The sequence below is a fragment of the Alexandromys fortis genome, unplaced genomic scaffold (assembly GCF_014885135.2).
Source record: "Alexandromys fortis isolate MF-2015 unplaced genomic scaffold, M_Fortis_MF-2015_v1.1 scaffold_19, whole genome shotgun sequence".
NCBI lineage: Eukaryota > Metazoa > Chordata > Mammalia > Rodentia > Cricetidae > Alexandromys > Alexandromys fortis.
Genome location: NW_026067890.1, coordinates 9,553,052 through 9,577,091, shown reverse-complemented (window position 1 = coordinate 9,577,091; position 24,040 = coordinate 9,553,052). Strand labels below are relative to the sequence as shown.

Genomic DNA, 24,040 nt, shown 5'->3' with positions numbered 1-24,040 from the left:
CACGCATGCAGTAAGGATCAGTGAAAAAAGAACCCATGAATTTGAAGGGGAGTAGGGAGAGTTATATGGGAGAGTTTGGAGGGAGGAAACTGAAGGGGAAAACTTTTCTTCTTATAATATAATATTAAAACAAAGAAATAAAATAACATTCTCCACCCACACAGTGACAAGCCCCCTCAAATCCCAGAACATTCTCTCTGTCAAATTGTGTTTTTCCTTTCCTTTCCTTTCCTTTCCTTTCCTTTCCTTTCCTTTCCTTTCCTTTCCTTTCCTTTCCTTTCCTTTCCTTTCCTTTCCCTTCCCTTCCCTTCCCTTCCCTTCCCTTCCCTTCCTTTCCTTTCCTTTCCTTTCCTTTTCAGGACTTGTAATTAAACAAATCTCTGCCTTCACAGCAATCTTAGGGCATCATTACTTCAAGAAAGCTTTACATCGTGCATCAACTATTGCAAATTGTCCTTTCATTAAACCCTGGCCAGTAATAATTGCTGTTTCAGTTTCATAGAACCTAGTATGGTCGAAGTGGTTATCGTAAAACCTCTCAGATTCTGGAAGTTGCATGACGAAGGAAGACAGATTGAAAGGCACTGAGATGTATTGGTTCTGATGATTTTGCACCGTTTTTCTGGGATAATCTGAAGCCATCCTAATTAAAAGACAAAGAGATCTCTAGATAAGACAAAGAAGTCAGACAGGCACAGGCGAGCATAAGCCACCCTCTTGAGCTTCACTTTGCAAGAATCTTTTAATATATCCTTCTCTGAAAGTTTGACACCACCGTAATGGACCATAGGGAGAAAACTCTTGTCATGGTCATCCAGAATTTTCTGGATCTCTCGGAAGCTGGGAAAAGTTTCAACAATGAATTCAAGTTTCTAAATAATGAGGAAAAGGCTGGACACATGACTTATCCCCATAATTCTAACACTCGGTCCATATTTATGAAACAACATGGGATATGATTGGGGTTTATTTCACACCCAAAATGCTTGGAATATTGTTGTATGCATTGCACTGAGATATTACAATTTTTTTTTTAAAAAAAACAGCACTTAAAAAATAAATCCCAGTTTCTGAAAAGCCAAATGTCAAAAAGGAAATTAGTGGAGCGGTGACCGCATAAATGAATACACTCTCGGCGAGGAGAGTGCGTATATTCTACAGTATCTTGTTGACTTAAAGCATCGATTTGTTGTCTCACATACACAGCTTCGGGGGAGAGACACGGGTGCTAGGAAAATAGATCCCATTATCCATTTCTCCTTTTAATAAGGGCTTGAGACCATATTGTCATCTTTGAAAACGAGCCTAGAATCATTGATTTTCCGCTGTGTTTTCCAGGGCTGAAGTTGTCTTCTGTTTTCATAAGTGATAAAAGCGAAGGCTGCGTGACCCTGGAAATTGGCTGGGTCAGTCTTGACACTCTTTGGATTGAAGCCTGGTAAATGGTGACAAATCTCTGGAGGGCTCCGTGTTACAAATGGATTTTTCTTGGGAAAAAGAAACAGCACAGCAATAGCACTCACTGCTTCTGCAGCGTTCAACTTTCTGATCCTAGGCAGAGCTATTTTGGTCAATTGAGACTCATCCTCTGATATCCTGGCTCCCACTGATAGTCTGCTTTGCTGCTTAAAAGAAACTAACAGAAAAGTTAAACTAGCCTTCACTCTGTCGGTTGGGTGCTGACTCCAGCAAGTTCAGCATTTGCCTTTCCAAGGTTTTATGTTCAGTACTCTTTATTTACAAGGCAAAATAATTTATATAATTTTTTTCATGATAACATTGTTCAATGTATATCCACTGTATGTATAGGTTGTTCAAAGAGCCATTATAGGCTTTGGGGATAAAACAGTGAAGAAAATAGACAAAAATTCCTTCTATCAGTGAGGGTTTTTTTTTTTGTATGATGAGACTGACATTATAAAAAACAAATACACAAATTATTTGTAAGATGGTGAACACTAGAGTGGGAAGTAAAGTAGAGGTGTAGAAAGGAATGAATGCCGTGGGCCACTGTATTAGATTGGCAAGCACGTGTCTTACACAAAAGGAAATGCTGTGGCTGAAGAGTTGAAGATGTTAAAAAATAAGATGTGATGGTAAGTGATTGGGCTTTTCCAAAGAGATTTTCAACTTATTTACTGAAAGATCCACAAATAGTGCCCAGAGCTGCTTTTCTCGAGGGTAAGTATACAGTTTAACTGGAGAGATGGCTGGAAATCTTTCTGGCGCTTAAATGTTATTGGTGCATTTTTATTTATCTTGAGCAAGGGAAGGAACCACAAGAAAGTTCTGAACAAAGAAATGGCAATGCTCAGCCTATCACTATAAAATTTTGTGGCTGCTAGGATAAGAAATGACTGAAGGGAGTTATGGAGGAAATCAAAGAGCACATAGCTCTGAAACATCTCCGATGGGAAATGATGACAGGCCGGACCGTATGAGCATGATGGAGCTCTTGAGAAAAAAAATTTCATTGTGGATTTATCTTTTCTTCATTTCTCTCTTATGTGTGTGTGTATGAGTGTGTGTGTATGTGTGTGTGTTTAAGTGTGTATAACAAAATGCCAGGAGTTTTCTTCGATTCCTCTTCTGCTTTGTTCTGAATCTCTCAGAAATCCCAGAAGTCATGATTGTGACTGTAGCGATGTTCCCATAGTTGTCTTCGGAGGCTAGAATCACGGACAAGCCACCATGCCGTGTAGCCCTTATGTGGGTTCTAAGAGGGATCTGAACACAAATTCTCTTGTTTAGATGAGTGAGTTCTAGGGATCTGAAGACAAACCCTCTTGTTTGGATGAGAGTACTTTAACCTCTGAGCAATCTGTCCAGCCTATTTTTGAATATTTTGTAAGAACTGAGTAGAGTGCAGGAGAGAAAGGATATCTGGAAGGACTGTGCTTTATCCAGTCAGAGGAGCAGGTTTAAAGCTGGGAAGTTTGGGGGTAGAAAGATAAACAGGAACATTGTGTTTGTTTTTCAGAACAGGCATTTTGTAGCATTTCACAGGTAAGAATACCAATAAGCAGCTTATTATCCACAAAAGTGAACTCAGTTGAGTTTGGTAAGGCTTCAAGGTATTTTAAAATAAATTTATTATTATTATTATTTTATGTGTATAGGTATATTACCTTTATATATGTCTGTGTGCCCACAAGCATGCCCAATACCTTAAGAAGCATGAAGATGGTTTAGCACCCATGTTGGTACTAAAAGTTGAACCTGGGTCCTTGGAAGAATAGCCAGGGCTCATTTTTCTACCCCCAAAATAAAAATGTATTTAAAGCCATGTAATTCATTAATATAAAACAAACAAACAAAAAGGACAACATATTGTAAGCAGAAAAAAAGAGTGTGTATAAGGATAGATGTTTGGGAGGTATTGAAATTAAGATGTAAGGAGAGGAAGCCAAGCATATATACTGAAAAACACATATGAGTTTTGAGTAATATCAAGGATTCAAATGGAATGGGAGCTTTCTAAAGATTGAGCTCTTTGGAGGTGTTTGTGTTTGTTTTTTGACTATATTCATTATCTTTGTTCAAGTTTTGTTTTGGGTTATACTTGGTGAAAGACAAATTCTATTTTTTCACTTACTGATTTATTTTCCAAGGAATTTTTGAAAATAGAAATAGAAATGATTGCTTTATCTTGGGACCTCTTTGAAAATCCCCATAACACCTTCCAGGTCATAGACTTTTCCTTGTGAAAAGCTAATTAACTTATAGTTTAGAAGGAAAAATGCGGCTGATGGCAAATATGGTTATGATACTAGTGATGTAAAATAAGGACTAAGAATTAGTTGGGTTTAACAACAGATGTCAATCAACAACCTGTCGAAGACAGGTTGCTCATTAAAGTAACTTAAGATATGATAAGAGCTAAGGTAGAGGCCATGAATGTAGCAACAATTTGAACAAATTAAATTTGCTGTACAGTATAGAAATGGCTCTATAGTTTTAGTGAAAGGTATAGGAACAAAGAGTTATTTTTAAAAACAGAATTAATAGCTGTTTTAGATAGAGAAACAATTTGGAAGAGAGGAAAGACTCTAGACCTATGGGGTTATGAATGGTCAAAAGGAAAGTGGTTTAGAGAACTTGTAAAGTCTGTGTGGTGATTTGTTGAAAATTCCCCTTATGCTCATATGGAGGGGCATTATTTGAAAGGAGTAGGACATGCAGCCTTGTTGGAGTAGGTGTGGCCTGTTGGAGGAAGAGTGTCACTGGGTGTGGTCTTTAAGGTTTCAAATGACCAAGTCAAGCCTAGTAGCTGTCTTTTATCCAGTTACTGCTGATTCAGATGTAGAACTCTAAGATACTTTTCTAGTACCATGTCTGCCTGTTTGCTGTCATGCTTCCCATCATGATGACTATGGACTAAACCTCTGAACTGTAAGTCAGCCCTAATTAAATGCTTTCCTTTGTAAGAGTTACTGTGGACATGATGGCTCTTCACAACAATGGGACATGAGCTAAGACAGCCTGATATCTCAGTAACTATCTCCTTAACACATTACTTCATATCAGAACACAAACTCGAGTGTTGTCTTGGCAGGCCAGCCTTTAAAACAATTTACACTAATCAATGATATCTATATAAAATATTTTACTAGATAATTTTGATGACTTGAATTCTAGTTATATGCTGTTAAAATTATGCTATTTACTCAGTAGAGGGGTTCAAAGGCTTCAAATTCAATCCATAAACACTAGAAAGATGGCTTAGCAGGTAGATCACTTTCTTTTTCTACCAGGGGACCTGATCTCCATTCCCATATCCAGCAACACAGGGAATATGATGTCTTTTAGCCTCTGTGGACACACACACACACACACACACACACACAATTTAAAAGTCTAAAATTATGCCTACTATTTTAATTCCATTTGCCTGTAATCATAGAGAAATTGCTTTTGTATAATAGGCACATATCAGAGATTGTGTATGGTTGATTTTGTTTCAGTGAAATGAGAAGCAAGACCATCATTTGAAAAGGCAAAAGGGATGCTATAATCACTAATATGAGAAGTCAAAATTGAGAAACAGTGCTGAGAAGAGAAAACCATTGTCTCAGTCAGGGTTATATTTCTGTGATGATACTAAAGTTTTGTGAATTTGGAACAAGTTTCGGTCACATAGGAAGAGAAAATCTTATGTGAGGATTCAGCATACTGTGAGTAGTGGTACTCTTGGGAAGGTGGTCCAGTACAAGTAAGGTTTAAAAAAAAAAGCTGATCATGAGCTTGGAAAGTAAGTGATAATCAGTGTTCCTTCATGAACTCTGTTTTATTCCCTGTCTCTGGGTGCCTACCTTGAGTTCCTGTCATAGGTGACATATTATAAGTTGGAAGCTGAAACAAATCCTTATCCCACAATTGCTTTTGGTCATGGCTTTTATCTCACCAATAGAAACCTAACTAAAAGAGAAAGTGGTACCAGGATTGCAGGGTATTGTTGTAACAGAGATGAGCATGTTGATTTTGGGAGGATTGCAAACGAGAAACTTTAAGCTGTACAAGTCAGAATTCAGGGCTTAAAGAGCTTTGTGGGTACTTGGGAGACAAGAACACTGTGAATGATGGAAGCCTGCCTTGGGAAGCTTTGGAGGGAAGTTTGAGAATCACTCATGAAAAGTCCTCATCAGAATAATTAATGAGTTCTGAGTTGAGAATCCATAGTGTCTAGTAAGCTAGGGCTGAAGAATCAGCTGTGATTAACAAGATACCAACACCACTAAAGTGAAACTGGTTTTCCTGGAACATTCGGTGTGCTGGTTAGCTAGGGTTGATAAGCCAGCTATGATTAAGAATATTCCAGAACCATTAATTAAAATATTTTTATAGGTAAATTTTCAGTGTCAACACACAGAAGGTGTGGTCAAAAGGAAACCAGAACTGTATCTCGGGCTGGTAGTCAAATTAGGCAATGTGTAAGAGTTTCACTGGTGGTCCTGGAATTGCTGGTAAGATACTTGTAGGATAGAAGGGGTCACAGAAAGAAACTGGGACTTGACATTGTGAGGGGTTAGGAGAGACCATTGGTGAATGTGTAGCCTCAGTTGCTATGGAGCCTCAGAACTAAAAGAGTAATGGAGCAAAGGTGAGACTTGGTACCACATAGCAGGATCCATGAGGAGGAGTCAGGAGAGATCACAGCAAAGGCATAACCAAGCTTAGTGGTGATTCTAGTACACTGAAGATGCCAGGATTTCAGTACTACAAAGGATGGCTCTAGTGTTGAAGTGGAGCCAACCTGAGTCTTTGAGACAGCCATAAGTGCAGTGAATGGCAGAGACAGTGAAGTTGGGCTGTCCAAACACTTTGTAATCCATAAGATCATGGATGAGTCCCAGACATTGGATAATACTTATGTATATCTTTAGAAGATGGGTTAGATTCGATCTTCCTGTGATTGTGCCCTGCTTCTTCCCAATAAGAAGTATGTAACTTGTTTTGATTTTACAGGAGCCTACAACTGATAGGTTGAGTTTTTAAAGAGCTGTTATATTTCTAAAGTGGACATTGGCTTTTAAAGTGTTGAAAATTTAAAGACTGTGGGGCTTTTAAGGTTATGCTTTATATTTTGATGTTAGCATGAGATCTTGGGGACAACAAAGAAAGGAAAAGTTTTGATTTAATTAGGATGCATTTTTGTGTTCAGTCGATAAGGGGTCAATTGTGCTGGCTAGTCTTTTTGTTAACTTGATACAAGTATGGGTCACATGGGAGGAGTGAACCTCAGTCAAGAAAACACTCCCTCAGATTGGCCTGTATGTGTGACTATGGGGCACTTTTCTCATTAATAATTGATATGGGAGGTCTATATCAAGTTAGGTAGTGTGTCTTCTGGGCAGGTGATCCTGGGTCGTTTAAGAAAGTAGACTGTGAAAGTCATGGGGAGCAAGTTAGTAAGTGGCATTTCTCTGGGATTTCTGTTTCAGTTCCCAACTCCAGGTTTCCTCTCTACTTGAGAAGTTTTAATGATGGACTGCCATCAGCATGTGTTAGTAGTATAAACTCTTTCTTCCCTGAGTTGCCTGTAGTTTTAGTCTTTATTATAGCAAAAGGAAGCAGACTAGATCAATAGTTTTACATGACACATATTATATAATTTTCGTAGTTTGTTCATTTGTAAGCTTCTCTCAATAAGTTGATATATGTAAATTTAGTTTGGTACAAACTCTATAACAGCCTATACAAAGACACAAATGTCAACTTTTCAACTTAGTTCTTTGAACAAAGCACTGATTTAGATAAGAGAGCTAAATGATTGTGTGTGCGTGTGTGTGTGTGTGTGTGTGTGTGTGTGTTAAATGAAGCATTTTGAAGCTGTCTAAAGTGTACTTCCTTCTCTGACTCTGAAAACACTTTTAAAGTTTTTGGAAACTTATTCTATGATATAGCTTATTAGAGTTAATGTCATTGATTTAAATATCGCTCTGCAGTGAAACAGTCTGTAATGCTACTGTCAAGTCAAGCTGAGAGTTCCATTAAGAACTGTTTTCCCTTTTAATGTCAGCTTAACACATTTATGGGGAAATGTTTCCAAGTTCAGGATCTGCATGAGCTATCCCTCTACCTCTCTCTTCCTTTTTCCAACCCCCAAACACAATGTTACTGCATTTTATGCTGTTACACTTAGTGCCATTTCTAAATTAAAGAATTCACATCTGTGATTGTTTCCAATTTTGTGGAACATTTGCTCCGATGTAAAACAGGTTAGATTTCATCATAAAAATGAGTTTATTTAAGTAATTTCTACCTACATATCAACGGAATTAAATGAATAGTCATATTCCCCTGAGTAACTGCTGTACAGCTGAAATGATTTTTCTCTAGACATGCTCACGTGTTCAAAATAAAAGCACAGCTAATTACCTCACTTCTGTTTTGTTGTTGACATGCTAAAGTGGTGTCGTGTTTGGAAACAGAAAGCCCCAATGCAGCCCTCATCCACAAACAGCTCAGGTCTAGCACCACGATGGGAAGGGTGCCTGCACTTTAACGCTTCCTGTTGCCGATGTGTGTAGAGTTAACTTCTCCCATCCCTCGCTCGTGAAGAAATGGCTGCGGAGACCTGAGATGTGCCCTGTCTAAAGATGCAAGGAGAGAAAGGTTCAAAAACTATCCAGGAAGTCTAAACACTCTCCCAAGTGGGAAGAATTTTTCAAATTCTAGAGAGGAAGCTTAGGTGAGAGGGAGAGCAAGACACAGCAGGACAGACACCAGAAACAGACAGGTGGAAACATTTGAGGAATAATGATATTTAAGTGGAATATGTAATAGCGTAATAATGATGAAAAAATCAAACTTTCATTTTAATTATTCCATTAGCTTAATAATTAAGAACAAGTTTAATCATTGAAATAATGACATTAAAATTTATCAATTAGAGTTAATTATGCTACTATTGACCATTCTTAGAATTGACTCACTGAACTTCTTTCTAATATTTGACTGAAAAATAGACATAAAAATCTCACTATCAAGTTTTCTTAAAAAGTGTTGGGGCATTATTTTCTGTTTTTTTTTTGTATATGAATATTCTGTCAGAACATCTATTCTGATACAATTAGCAGAGAATATAAGTGTAGGCCTGGCTCAAAATATTAGGTAAAAGAATGACATGGGTAAATAAATAAATAATAATTAAATAGAACATTAAAGAACTCTATTGCATAAGCAATGGGTTCAGCTTCTGAACCAGAAACAGAATAGGGCAAAAAGAAACTCCCCACTCTCCAACATAAACACCAAAGCAAAGAAGAAATAGAAAGCCACACAGTTGTCCAAACTGCTTTATCCGATCAAGTATGTCAAATGTGAGGTCTGGAATTCTTTTTGTCTTTAAGTCATACTTTGAAGATAAGCACTTTAATTTAGCTAGCAGCCCACATACTATGTGTGGGAAAGGACAAACAGCAAAGGGGAAGGGCAAGCGCGAGCTGCATCTACTGCTGTACTGGAGCCACTACTACCTGAGGGAAAGGCTGATAAACTGTGTTCCAGATGGCCACAGTATCTCTACCAGCAAGCATTGTCTTCACTCTTCCATGAAAAACATAAAACCAAACAGGCTTATTTGTTTAGAAATGATGTTCAAGTACCTAAGTCAACAGAATCCCCGAACAAGATGGTAGGAATGAAGGCTTCTGTATTCTGTTACTAAGCGCCGTATTTTCTAATCTCATTTGTGACTGGGAAACAAAAATAATGATCTAGAAATTGTGGGGAAAGTTAGTTAAGGCCCATTAAAGAGGAACACATTGTCATCTGACATGAAAATATAGAGAAATTGTATTTCAATAGCAAGGGTCTAAGGTAAGGTGGTTAATATAATTGAATTTTCGGTCCTGGTGCACACCATCAGGGTGGAAAGCTCCTCGATATCCTACCCTGCACAAGATGCTTTTTCACATTTCCTAATTCCCAGCTCCAGCCTTCTTTGAAAAAAAAAAAAAGCTATTTTTTATACCTTTTGTCAACAATTGATGTTCCATTTGGAGGTTTGCAGGGGAAGGGTTATGGGAATGTATTTATATTCTGCAGATTTCATTTTTCTAGGGACAGAGTGGGTCACAGCAACCACTGATGTATAGCTGGGCAGTAGGGCTCAGAAGGCACTCCATAGCAGCATGACTCCAAGTCTACATACATCTGGGTCATGTGCATGCCTCAAGGTTTACACATTTTTGCAAGCAACATACCTCCTCTGTCACACGTTTACTTCATTTGTTTGATTTCAACAACCCATCCTAAATATAAAATCCACACTTAGCACACTGACATTACAACACTAATTCTTCCAGGTAGTAGATCCTTACTCTACAAATAGCTTGTTGCTAAATGGATGCAGACTTCATTAAAAATGGATGTAGACTTCATTAATGACTGAAACATCTGTGTGTGTGTGTGTGTGTGTGTGTGTGTGTGTGTGTGTGTGTGTGTGTGACTGGGTCTCTCTACATAGCTTGGCTGTCCTGGAACCCACTATGTAGACCAAACTGACCTTGAACTCACAGAGATCTGCCTATTTATCTCTGCCTACCAGTGTCGGGGTTAAAATATACACCACCACACTTGGCGAAGACAGAAGCATCCTATTTGGTGCCCAATTCTATATTCCTTCTCCCACTTCTCTCTCTGGGGACTCCTTTCTTCCTTGGCCTCATGAAATCAACCCATTTACACACACCATTTCAATATTTTTTTCTGTGAAATAATCTTCATTACTTTGTAATTTGTTAGAGATTCATCCGTGCTCTACTGTGTTCTGCAAATTTCTTAGAAAAAGATCTCCAAATATAACCTTATTAGACATAAAAGCTACTGCCTAAATTTAAATTATTGAATAATCTTCATTTTGCTTCTCTGGTATCAGTAAAGTTTCAAGCAGAAAGTGAATAATCACTAATTATCTGTGTAAAAAACAAAGAAAGGAAAGAGAGAGAGAGAAGCAATGTAGAAGAAATGAAGGACATAGTGTATGGATAGAGTTACAGTATCAGAAATAATTGAAAATTTTGGATATGATCAGAAAGTGATAATGTCAGTATTGTAATTTTTTAGGTGTATGTGGATCAACTGTTTTCAATTTTTCACTTCTTCATTTACTTAGATGGTTTTAATTTAGTCAAGGTCTTGCTATGTAGACCAGACTGACCTGGAGTTGTCAGTCGTCCTGCCCTAGCCTCCAGAGTATTAGTATTACAGGCATGCAGAACCACATTTAGCTCACTAATTAGATAACAAGTCCAGTTTTGTCATCCATATTTGTTTTTGATGGAATATTTAGGAAGGCATTCATTCCCTGAAAAATTTGTGATTCCATTCTATATTAGAAGGAGGGTTGCTTAGCATATTTGTTGCATTTTTCTGCTCCCAACTTGAATGTTGCATAAGCTTGCATGAGGATTAGTGTTAGCTATCTTCATTATGAAATATAGAACATAGACCCTGGGCGGTAAGATTATTTTAATTGCATTAAGTGGGGTAGGAAGAGACACCCACTCCGGCTGCCATACATTCTCATGCCTGCCTTCTTGGACTCTATACGATGGCAAAAGAGAGCTGAGCACAGTAAGCATATTATCCTTCCCCTAAACAGCTAACTTCAAGTTCCTACGGCCTCTACATCTCTAACGTCATGGACTGTATCTCAAACTCAGAGCTAGATAAACCATTTTGAGATGCTGTGGAAAAGATGTTTTCTCACATCAACAGGAAAAGAAACTAAGAAGCCTACAAAAGTCAGTTGGCTGTCTTATACAGAATAGCCTTTTTTTTTTTTAAAAAAAAAAAGAATATGTGCTTCTTAAAGAGATATAGTAACCATGATAATTGTGTTAAATAGTCTTTGAGACACTTATTCCCCAGAGAGTCTCATAAGTGTTATAAACACACACACAAAAGGCAGCATACAGCCATGTTACATACTTAACACTAAAGACCATTAAAAAAATTAGCCAGCACCATTGACATAATAATTAGTCAAGGTGAACTTTGAAATAAGATCAGGAGTTGGGAGTATGTGCTGATATGTGCAGCTGAAAGTCAAACCTCAGAAGGAAGAGTTATAATGTTTAACAACAGTTAAGGCTTTGCTTTGTTGAGAAGAACATTGATTTCTCTTTTATATGCTGTGCATTGTATATTGTTTTGTGTAACACAAACGAAACCTGCCAGTTAGAGAATATAAGTTAAATAATGCCCATGTCTGCCATCCTATCCCTGGGGTAAAACTAGTACTCCTGTCCGTGTGGAGCTCCTGGCAGGGGCAGAGACTCTGAACTATCTGAAATGTTATTTAGAAGCACACACTTCAGTGAGATTACTGCACAACAAAGCAAACAGTGAGAATGGCTTTCAGACTTTCTGCTTACCGAAATAATAATTACAAAGTATTCTAATCAGATAGATATAAGCCTTAATTGATTAAAAGCAACCCCTCACAGGTAATATAAACAGTTCATTCCCTGCTGTTGGGACCAGCCAATATGCAAATGCATTTTTGATGATATTTATTTCTTTGAGTTTAAACAAACATGTTCAAAAATGAAATTGCTGCATGATAGGAGAAAGATGGTTCGGTGAAAATAGGACGTTTGAGAATGGTATGCATCTGCCACTATCATCTGCTGGGGCAATCAAATAGATAAATATCTCTTTTAGAGAGATTCTGTCTGAGGGACATTCTTAAACCCACCTGCCAATACCACATCAACAGGTCAAGGACTTTTACTGATATAACCCATGACAAGAAATGTCGTTTTTCTCTAAATCCTTTGCTAAGCAGTATGAATATTAATAGGTAGTGCAATACCAATTCTAATTTGCAGCCAGTGAGTTTGTGATATCCATGTGGGCTTAGTGAAAATGGGAATTTATGAGAAGCTTGGAGGTTTCTTGAATAAGCTAACCAAGAACTTTATTAAATAATTTTACCCTACTTGCCAAAGGGCAAAAATCCATACCTACTGTGAATGAGCTCTTAAAAGAAGAAATATACATATTTTATTTTGTTAAATACTCCAATCAGTACACTGTACATATATGGGAGATCAAGTCAGGACTTGTGCATGCCAAACAAGCATTCTGTCACTGAAATACATCCCTACTTCTTTTTTATTTATTTATTTATTTATTTATTTATTTATTTATTTATTTATTAAAGATTTCTGTCTCTTCCCCCCAGCCGCCTCCCCTTTCCCTCCCCCTTCCCCAATCAAGTCCCCCTCCTGCGTCAGCCCAAAGAGCAATCAGGGTTCCCTGCCCTGTGGGAAGTCCGAGGACCACAATACCACTCTTGGGAATATACCCAAGAGAGGCCCTATCATACAACAAAAGTATATGCTCTACTATGTTTATAGCAGCATTGTTTGTAATAGCCAGAACCTGGAAACAACCTAGATGCCCTTCAATTGAAGAATGGATGAAGAAAGTATGGAATATATACATATTAGAGTACTACTCAGCAGTAAAAAAACAAGGACTTGAAGTTTGCAGGCAAATGGATGGAAATACATCCCTACTTCTTGTCTTTAACTTCTTCTACAATGAAAACCTCCAGTCTCTGGGACAATGTGATGGAATATGTACTGTTAAATTATTAATTTAAAACCAGCAATGTGTGTCCATAGTCAATGACTAAAATAATTTATCTCTTAAATGATGGTTTTCAGTTACAGATACATAACCCATAATATTTAACATAATATTTGGTGTTAATATTATATAAATAAAAAGTCTCATCAACTTTACTCTCTTAACTGAAGTATAAAATATTAACATGAATATAATAAAAACTTGAAAGTGCAAAGGCTGTGATTAGAGAAATTTGGAATATGATCCCAGATGATTTATGCCTGTGAACACTTTTGAACAGTATCAAGGATGAAAAAGACTTGAATATATAACTTAAAAAGCAAGAAACATTATAATGTAGCTTTATCTATTCTAATTACACAGATCATTAAAATGTTTTAAAATTGTTAAAAATGGCACCTGTAAATAAATGTTGTATATCCAGTAACAGAAACATGAAGTATTCATGTAATTAAGCCTCAAGCTTACTGGCTGATGTCCTGCAATCTTCCCACTGTGACGTAATATGCTCTTTCCATGGTGTTTTCATTATCATATATTTTTCAATGAATAGAACTGAGTGAAATCAAAATCAAGATCATGTGCATATTCTGTTTTGAAACACTTAGCAAATTTATTGCTCTGTCTTTAAGGAAAAAAACATTGGCATTAGGTTTTATTATTTAATGCTTTTTAAACAAAACTTACTTTTGCCCACTCTAGGATTCAAAAATGCTGCTATAAAAATGAACACAAGAGACTTAATACACAAAATATTTCCAAAGCCTCAGTGGAAATCTAGAAATTACAGCCCATCAGAGCAAAGTATCAGAAATCCTAGATCCATTTCTATTACACTACTTAAATAGAGAAGGACGACGGCAAATTATGGACAGAAAAATGAAAAGAACTGGGATTAAAAGATATTAAAAATGAGCTAAATTAAAATTCATTCCTCCTTAGAGAGCAAGAAAAAGAAGAAACAGATGCTGAGGTAAGAATATAAGTAGAACAGTTTGGGACAGAAAACAATGAAAAAGCTATGGTTTCTCTAACCTCTTTTAGAAGATGATTTCTTTGACTTAGTTGTTTTAAGTATATATGCAGTATAGAAAATGAAATGGAAGGAAATTAACTTATCAAATTCAAGAACTATAGAACTTCAGAGGAGGTAGGTCAACACTTGTTTTGATGGAGAGCAAGAGAACATTGGGTCAAGATCAAACCCAATGAAATCAGCAATAAGGGATGGGGAAAAAGAAATAATGAGATTACTTCAAAAACAAATTTTGACAGCAGTTATCAATGATTAGCAACTACTAGAACGAAGACAAACTGAAGACTAATGTGAATCTATTAAAGATGAGCATGTGCAGTATACAAAACACAAACCAGAGACTTAAAGGGGGTTTCCTTCTGATAGTGAGGTTGTCTTAATGACAAACCGCAAGGTCCAGGTGGCGTGCTGATATCTGCGCTCTAACCTGGTGAGGATGGACTCAGAAAGGTATCCAGAGAGGACACCAAGTGCTAGTGAGGAGTCTACTGCCATAAATCAGCCGAGATAAAGATGGTGGAGTTTTGACTTCTAAAGGTAAGGCATGAGAAACTCCCTGGACTTGCTTTTGGGGAAACCCTGGCAACTGGTCTAAAAAGGATGTACTTGAAATCTTTTCTAAAATGTTCTTGAAAATGAACAAAGAAAAGAGAGCTAATGAAAAGAAATAATAAATTATGGAAAGATTCAGAAAAGTAGTAATTGGTTTTGACCTTTATTTCCCTGACCCTTTTAGAGTAGTAGAATTTTTAGTCATCGTGGCAGGACTCTTCACCTGAGCTCTCAGTCTAGATAAATGTTTTCACCTTTGAGAAGAGGCCGTCAGCAATCCTCTCAAGCTTTGTGTAGAATCTTAAATTAGCTAAGAGTTACTAAGATATCTGGGATTCTATTCAATCTAATCTCATTGAAAAAAAGGCAGAATGTACTCTAGGAAAAATGGAAAATTCATAGAGTGGTGGTTCCACTCATGCCCAGAAGAGTAAGTTGGAAAGATCAAACACTCCTGCACCAATTTGGATCCCATCCTCTAAATCCAATATGTTGAGAGAAGCAAGCCTCATACCCACCTGCAATATCTCTACAAGAGACATTTCACCAAGGACGGCAGGTAATAAGAGGTTAGAGCTCAAAGTACCCCCTGTGGAAATCTAGATTTGGGGAGAAAAAGAATATATAGTTCAAGTTCAAGGCCACTTTCAAATATGGTGAATTTTGTGAATGATTAAAGAAGAGATTGTTGTCATCTTTAGATTAGCAATAAGCTGGGCACCGATTAAACAGCTGTTTACCAGGGACAACTAGGGAAGGACATTGAGAGGAGCATTCCATAATCCCAGAGCTTCAGAGACTGAACTCAATCTGCAACCCAAGGCAAGCAGAACCAGAAAATGCATTAAATGGTCATTAATAGGGGCTCACAAGTAAATAACCATATGCTAATGGTTCAGGAGAAAAACACAGGAAATCTAGGCCTAAACCACTGTCTCCCCAAAGAGGTACTTTACAAGTTTAGTTTGTAACATAAAGTTGCAATATCTTCAATAAAAATAGAACAACAGTTTGCTTCACAGAAAATGAAGCGACTAACAGAAATTGCCTTCAAAGACATGTGACAAATCAATAAAGATTTGAAATGTATTTAAAGAACTGAAGCACACCATAACAGTTTCTCCTCAAATAGGGAGTATTAATGTATTAAATATTATAGTAAAACTAAATTGAAATTTTGGAGTCAAAAAGGATCATTACTAAAATGACAAAAGTTTGTTAGAAAGTTCAGTAGGAAGTTTGATATGACAGGAGATATATTAAATGGATTAGGAGAGATTAAAGACAGATAGAATAATGGAGATTATAAATTCTGAAGAATATAGAAAAAATGTAGAAAAACATCCAGCATCTCAGAGAATATTAGATTTTGTATTAATGGAACCAACATATATGAAATGGAAGTACCATAAAGATTGGAAGGAAAGAAAGGTAAATAATGGTGTTTGTAGAACAATATATGCCAAGTTTCAAGCTTGATAAAAGTCATTGATGTTTATCCAAGAAGCTCAATGAATTTTAAAATAAACAAAGAAATGACAAACACAGATATCAACAATTAAAGAAAAAGGAGGCCATGACTTTGAGACATAATAGAAAGTGTTCATAGGACCATTTAGAGGGAGGAAATGGAAGGGGGAATTGATGACATTTTATTGTAATCTCAGAAAACAAAACAAAATCAATGAGAATTCATAGTCACTAGGATGGTTGTATTTGAAAAGAAAGCTATAAGGGCTGGAGAGATTTTGGTAAAGTGGGATTCACCTCTTTTGCTGGTGAGAGTAAAAACGGTAGCAGGACTTTGGGGTCAGTGGGGAAATTACTAGAATACTAAACAGTTAGTATATGACTTAGAGTTAACACAATTATACTCCTGAGAAATGCCACAGAGAATCCATAGTGTATTTCTAGACTATGAGTTGTGTGTGAATGTTCATTGTGGTATTGTAATGATACAAAAGTCGAAATTAACTAGCATCTGATGGAGTAAATAACATATAATATAGCTGTACACTAGAATATCATTTGACAATAAAATGGAAGCTTCCTGCAAATCTTGAAACAGTATGCTGGGTAATGAAAAAAGAAAGATCTTAAACTATATGACTTCATTTATTCCAAATATTCAGAATAGAAAACTTATAACAAGATAAGTATTTTAATGATTAAGCTTGGGCACGATGTAAGAGAAAAGCGGCTGCTAGAAGGAATGAATTTTCTTTTATAGTTAATGATAAAATTAAGGTGACGTTTAAGCAAAAGTAGAAAAACTTACTGACGATGACACTTTGCATGTGCATGTGTAAACTGTATCATACATTAATGTTGATATAATTTCCAAAAGTGATTCAGTGAAAGTAGGTAATGCTATTGAGAACAAGATTCACAGGTCTCCAGGAGAGTCTTTGGTATATGCAACTAATTACACAAGAGAAAGGAAAGCATAAAGTAAATCTAATAGCTTTGGCTTGAGAAGTTATTATTGTCCTTAAATTGTAGGAAAGAGATTTCGTCTATTTCATGTTCAAATATCTTTAAATCAACGAAGGATAACAGCTTTGAATAGGATGCCCTACATTACTTGGGGCTGCATGGGACAGACATTAAGCAGAGTGGTTTCAAACGTTCTCTGTCTCTTGCTGTTCCAGTCCTTAATTTTCTGTCTACTGTGTGTAGCACGGAGCTAGTGACGGGCTCCTCTAGCTCAATTCATGATAAAAGTCACAGATATGGATTCTGCTTGGAGACTGCAAATCTCTTGTTCCCTGTCTCGGAGAGCTATACTGTCATGCTGTGAACTTTCTCCTGAAGCCGCTCATGTGATCAGAAAATCAAGGTAGAGCTAGGTAACACCTGGTGGGAAAAAGAAGCTCCCGCCTTGTGAGGAACTGAACTTTGTAAACAATCATTAGCTTAGCAGTGGTCGAACCTTCAAGCAAGTCTCAAGATCGCCTGCCACTTTAACTGAACCCTTGACCGACATCTCATAAGAGAATAGACCTGCAGCATCATATTAAGTAATAACCTTCGGAACTACACAGACTGCGACAGTGCTAATGAAAATTTTAGATCTTCATGTTTTGGGTAATTTATTTAGATGTCTAGTGCACTCAATTATGAAGGAGTAGACATGAATATTTGTTCAAAATGGGTATTTGTTCCACAGGATATCAAAGAAGCTCAATTTATTATTAAAATCTTCACTTATTTATTGTGCTAAATATATAACATAAGATCTACTTCATTTACAGCATTTTAAGTGTGCAGTGTATTAAAATTCATTGCTTAAAGGCACAGTTTTGCTTGGCACGATAAGATGTATTCCTCTTGCTAGACTGAACTGTCATGCTCCTTTGTTAACAGCTTCCTGTTTTACCCTGGCCCCCATCCATTAGCAAGAACCACCACACTCTCCAGCTCTTTGAATTCAACCTTAATAGATGCTTGTGTGAGGGATCCATGCAGCATTTTCCTTTCTTTGATTGACCAATTTAGCCTAAGGTCCTCTTAGTCCATATTGTCACACGTCACCTAGTTTCTTCCTCTATACTTCAGTGCTTCAGGTTGCTTGATAGCTGTCATTGTTGAACCTAAGTCATTTGTGTGTTTGTGTGTGCAGTCTTCTCAATTTGAAAAGACTGACTTACTCATTATTCTCTAAGATGCATAAATTGATCCATTATGGAAACAATATTCTTATATTTTCTAAATCCCTTATTCTACACATATACTAGTTGCAATCAACATTTAAAAATTACAGTTATTTAATCACTGTGTGTGTGCACTACTGTGTGTTCATTCATTTGCTACAACATATGTGGCGAGAATAGAGGTCAACCTGAGAAGACTGATTCTCCCCTTTAACATGTGTGGCTCTGGACTGAGGTCCAGCACTACCTACCCAAGACTTGGTGACCAGCACCTTCACTGTCTAAGCCATCTCATCCACAGCATTTTTTGACACATGTATTTGTTGAGTTGCAGAAGGCTGAATGTTGTATGATCCAGCAAAGCTGTACTTCATACAGAATTCCAGGAAGCTCTGCTTTATCATACTGTGCAAATAATTTCACTCTCATTTCCTTGACATATGAAAGCTAAATAACTTGTAGAGCATAAAGTGTGTTGTAGATTTTTTTACTGTTACTATTTGATAGCTCTTTGTGGGTTTGTAGTGTGTGTGTGTGTTGGTGTATGCATATGTATGTGAATATGTGCCTGTCTATACTAATCTAAAGGCCAAGGATGATGATATTGTGTGCCCTCTTCTATTCTTGCCCATATTAGTTTTTGAGTCAAGGTCTTTAACTGAACTTATAATTCACTGATGTTCTAGGCTGTCTTGCCAATGAGCACTAGTAATCCTCTTGTCTCTGCCTCCAAGCACATGGATTATAGATGTTCATTTATGTCTTACTTTATACGTAGGTCCTTGAGATCCAGTTTTAAGTCTTCATGTTTACACAAAAAAAGCACACTACCTGCTAAGCCATTCATTAGCCCCAGGTTTGTGTTTTAAAGGAAATAGCTTGCATGTCATAATTAATGACTATTGATCTAATTATGAAATATGTATATGTGTATTTCATAAATATGCTTAACTTTTAAACAGCAGAACTTAAAACCATTAGCTTTAAGAAACGCCTCTTACTTTTTCCTTCCTTCAGGATGTTTTCTCATCTGAAATAATCAGCAGACTGAAAAGCCCCACTGGCTTAGAAACTTTAATGGGTGTGCATGTTAAACTTAAAACAACAAAACTCTCTTCCCCTCCGTAAGTCTATTGTGGAATAAAAATAAATAATTCAGGCTTATGCTATAGGCATTCTTTTCCTCTGTCATTGGAATGGAGATGCAGGTTAAATTAGAGATGATTTTTGCTCACTTTTTCATTAGTTACTTTCATATTTCCCAGTGTCTCTGGTTTTCTTCAGCCTCTGTTGTCATCTTTGAAAGTTTGCTTTTGTTTATTGAAATGCACAAGCGATTGAGTAGTAGTAAAGATCTATGATTTATTGCAGAAAGGAACTTAAAAACATTTCTCTCCATTTTTCTGTCACACCATATAAAGTACATTGTCACTACCATGTCTTGCTATCCTGATCAATTTACTAACATCTATGCAAACATTTAACTACACACATGAATTGGGTACAAATAGTAAGCATGTATATTCATGTGTAGTACAGTTAATTTTATTCATGGATTAAATACACATGCCCCCTACACTCTAACCCCAGACAAACTGATTATGTAAGTGTGCATAGCTTAAACAATGATAAAGCTTTATATTAATAAAGCTTCTTGCCGAATACTGAAAGAAAAAATAAACACTTATTTAATGTATTCTTCTCGTGATCTTTAAACATGTTTTTAGAGGAAATGAACTATATCTAGAGAGATTTCAGAAAGTCCCATCAATAGTGCCATTCTCATTGGGTTTTAAAGTCTACTTCTAAAAATATTAGTGTCAAGGTCTTACTACTCCATTTGAATACTTTTTGGAGATGTTATGAAAACAGCTGTGCTTTTGAAACTGACAATCTTTCTATCACACAGTCCTACCCAGGAGTGATTAGCAATGTCAGAGTACATTTTTTTAAAAGGAAGTATTTAGTACATTTGGTATTTATGCATAAAAATGATCATTTAGTTTTTAAATCTCTTTCCAAAATTGCTACAGTTGCAGCCAGCTGAGTATTTCAAGATGTTCAATCCAAATTTTTGGGACTGATGTTTTCAGTTCTCACAAATTTAAGAGCTGGAATTGATTAGCGGCATTATCTGGTCCACTGCTTTTCTTTGGCAGATGAGTTGATGTAAATTAATTATCTAAAGAAAGTTTGTGGCATAGAGAATGAAAAACAGCCATTAGCATTCAAGGGAAGACAGCGAAGCATGAAAACATTAACTAAGTTGCCAACTTTATTAGAACTGGTTACAAGCAGTTAGGACTAATTTTTAGCCTGCCAGTATCTCACTGGTACTTTTGACTGTGCTATACTATCTGCATAATGTTGATGAGTCTGATAGCGCCCCTATTGTCAGGCCATGTTGACAGGAAGGCAGGGATCCCAATAACATCGCTCAATCGTCTTGAGTTTTGTATAACTCAACTCAGGTAAAAGTAAAATGTTATTGCAATGTGTGTGTTTAACAAACTTCATTTGGGTTGTAATATTTGGACTTTGAAACACATAATAAGGTCCCTTTTAAACAAAATTTATTTATTGGTTTAAGCATAGCTGCTAGCGTTGCTGACTAAACAAATGCAATTGCTCTGAATGGTCTCTAAAAAGCTTTCAACAATTCATTATGAAGCAATTACATCCAAACCTTTCCCAGAGCTCTCAGCATGGCTCTAACAGAGAAATTACTCAAACAGGTGAAGTCAGCCATTATGAAATATAACCTACAAATATGGAGAGCCAGACTGCTGAGTGGTAGTAGAGTTGGGCAGATTTAAGAAAAGTGATAAACATGTTTGGTTTGGGCTGTACTCAAAAACAAACACTCCTCAAAGTAACCAAACGAGGAGTGTTTGTTTTTGAGTACGGCCAATTTACTTATAATGCTTATAATCCAACTTGTCATTACAGAACATTTTAGATTGTGCCTACAGGTTAAATCTTTTATTAATCTACATTGAAAATATTTGCATATAGCTCTTTAAGGCAACATATGACTGCATATTTGTGTGCATTTAGACAGGAGATAATTGGGTAAACATTACGTATAGAAGGCTTATTGAGTGTTAAACTCTGATGGAAACTTACGTGTGCACCTGCACAGCAAAACTACATGGTAATTCTTCCTATTTGCCTCATTCTTTTGTGTGTGAGAGAAACCAGGACACAGAGGGCTTAAGTGATTTGTACTACATCAGGGAGCCCTTCATGGAAGGAAAGAGTTCAATTAGGCATTTTGGTGCCCTAATTCATCATCTTACTCACCTTTGTTTTCCACATTTATGAGTCAGGATCCTCTACATGTAGTTATGACTCTGTCCTTGAAGTTTAGAAAGAAAAATAAGGTGTTCTTTCTAAATAATAACAAAGAAGCAGGTATAACTTCACAGGAATCCATTGTATTCATTTGAGGGCTATGCTTCCAAATATGACCTTTCAAACCTTAAGGTTTGTGCAATGACACAGATCCGAGGAGTTGTAGGTAGTCATGATGGGGTCCAGAACCAAGAACCATTGAGCGGATTCCGACACTTTTGTGATAACCTGCCTCACTATGCATACATGAGAATGCTCACTGCTATTTTTCGGGACATGATTTCTGTCTTTTATTATAGTTTTAAAAGAAGAAAGAACTCAAAATAATACCTAAAACAGGGGCAGGTACTCTTTTCCCTGAAGGCAAGAGAGACACATATTAGCACTAGTAGGGTCTGTTTTCACAACTTTCCTGCTTAATGGAAAACCGCTGAGTACGTGCAAGAATGAGACAATACAGAAGTTGTTATTAGATCACAATCCATAGAGGGAAATGCCGCAATCAAATATACTCACCAGGGCAAATTCTTTGTTGAGAATCATCTGCTCCACTAAAGAGGACTCGTTGTGGAAGAGGTGGGGCTGCATGTGACTCCACATGTGAGGAAACCACCAGAACTCATCCACAGACCCCAGCAGGAGGTCATCCCCTTCGTCTTCCTCTTCGGTCCCTGTAAAACATGAGGTGATAACGGCTTCAATGATGACCTTGTTTTTGTAAGATTTGTTTCATTCTTCATGCTATTTTCTAACAGAAAAAGAATAAGTTAAGTCTAAGCTACATCAGAGACAAGGGTCATGAGTATGGTGTGATGGGTACTATGGATCAAACAGGCAGTTTAAGACTACTCCCTACTGGTGGTGTTTAAAACTGTGAGCATATGCTGGTAATAAACAATAAAGGTAGCCAGGCGGTGGTGGCACAAGCCTTTAATCCCAGCACTCAGGAGGCAGAGGCAGGCGGATCTCTGTGAGTTCAAGGCCAGCCTGGTCTACAAGAGCTAGTTCCAGGACAGGCTCCAAAGCTACAGAGAAACCCTGTCTCGAAAAACTAAAAAAAATAAATAAATAAAATTAAAAAAATAAAAAACAAAGGTATATAAATATAATTATATTCACAATGATTTCTTAGTGTATATGGAGAATTTGATTAGAGGGTATTACTTTTTTCTTAAACATAATGCATGTGTGTATAAAAACGTTGGTAGTTTGTTAATTTTTTAAAATTTCTTCTGATTATAAAAAGGTCAAAAATTTATTGAAGGAATGTGGAAAATACAAGTAACCCATAAAGGAAAAATAAAGTAAAATAGAGACAGAACAAATACAAAGTCAACCTTTAGAATAAACCAGTGGGAACTACTTTTGGATTCTTCTTTAAAATATTTTGGTGTTTACCTTAAAACTGAACAATTATTCTGTAAGCACTTTTGCTTCTTTTTATTTCAAGTTAATGCTACACACATAAAATTCCAATTTAATATGTTTTATAGTAAAGTTTATATAGCCTCTAATAATTTCATAAAATTTTGACAATGAATCTTTTAATTACTTCTAAAGAAAGAGAAATCTTACTTGAGAATTAGTTGGAAATAAGTATATCTTTCTCATTATAAAAACAGTTTTCAGCTCAATGCCCATGAAGAGCACTGCAAAACTATATCTTAAAACAAAACAGAAAAAAATATTTCCAATTCATCTTATTATAACTATCCAGAAATACTTTTGCTGTATGGAGCTATATGCATTTTATATCATTTAATAATATATAGACAACTTTAAAAAATGTTCGGAATTTATTCAGACAACATTCTTATATATTGTCAAAATACTAAATTATGTAAGTAATCTAAAAATGTTCTGGCTTTTCGTGTGCATTTGTTCAGTTTATTCTTTCCTAACACAATATACTTAATAGGTGGGTGTTCAAATTTCCATTTTTTATTCAATTAAGGAACAGTGTATCAACGTTATTTTAAATATTTCTTAAAACGTTGTTTGCATGTCCTATGAAAAAGATTTCCTCAGTAGGAAAGACATAGTATTAAGTAGGTTATGCAGTTTGGATTCAGTTCCTGGAACTGAGTACCTTGTTTCCTATGAAATTAACTATTTGATTTTGAGGAGTTGTAATTCTGCGTCTCATTTTCCTGGTTTAAACCAAAGATGCAAATGCTTTTGTCATAAGGTGTTAGTAAAGGGTCAATGCGATCAATTTACAGAAGCACTTCATGTTGTGACGTCCATATAGAAGCGATAGACTACCAGCATCTTCTGAAAATCAAGCCAGCTGATATTGAACTGCTTGGCTTTTAATCGACACATTTTTCCCCATTCTTAA

The 24,040-nt window shown here is 36.4% G+C and overlaps 1 protein-coding gene across 2 annotated transcripts in view; it reads right to left on the bottom strand.

Moving 5' to 3' along the window:
- Nucleotides 1-24,040, bottom strand: part of Ndst4 (N-deacetylase and N-sulfotransferase 4) — a 227,423-nt gene that overhangs the window by 103,196 nt on the left and 100,187 nt on the right. For both annotated transcript variants that reach the window (XM_050152462.1, XM_050152525.1), the window contains exon 3: nt 22,216-22,370. In XM_050152462.1, the coding sequence (XP_050008419.1) occupies nt 22,216-22,370 (155 nt within the window). The remainder of the gene's footprint in view (nt 1-22,215; nt 22,371-24,040) is intronic.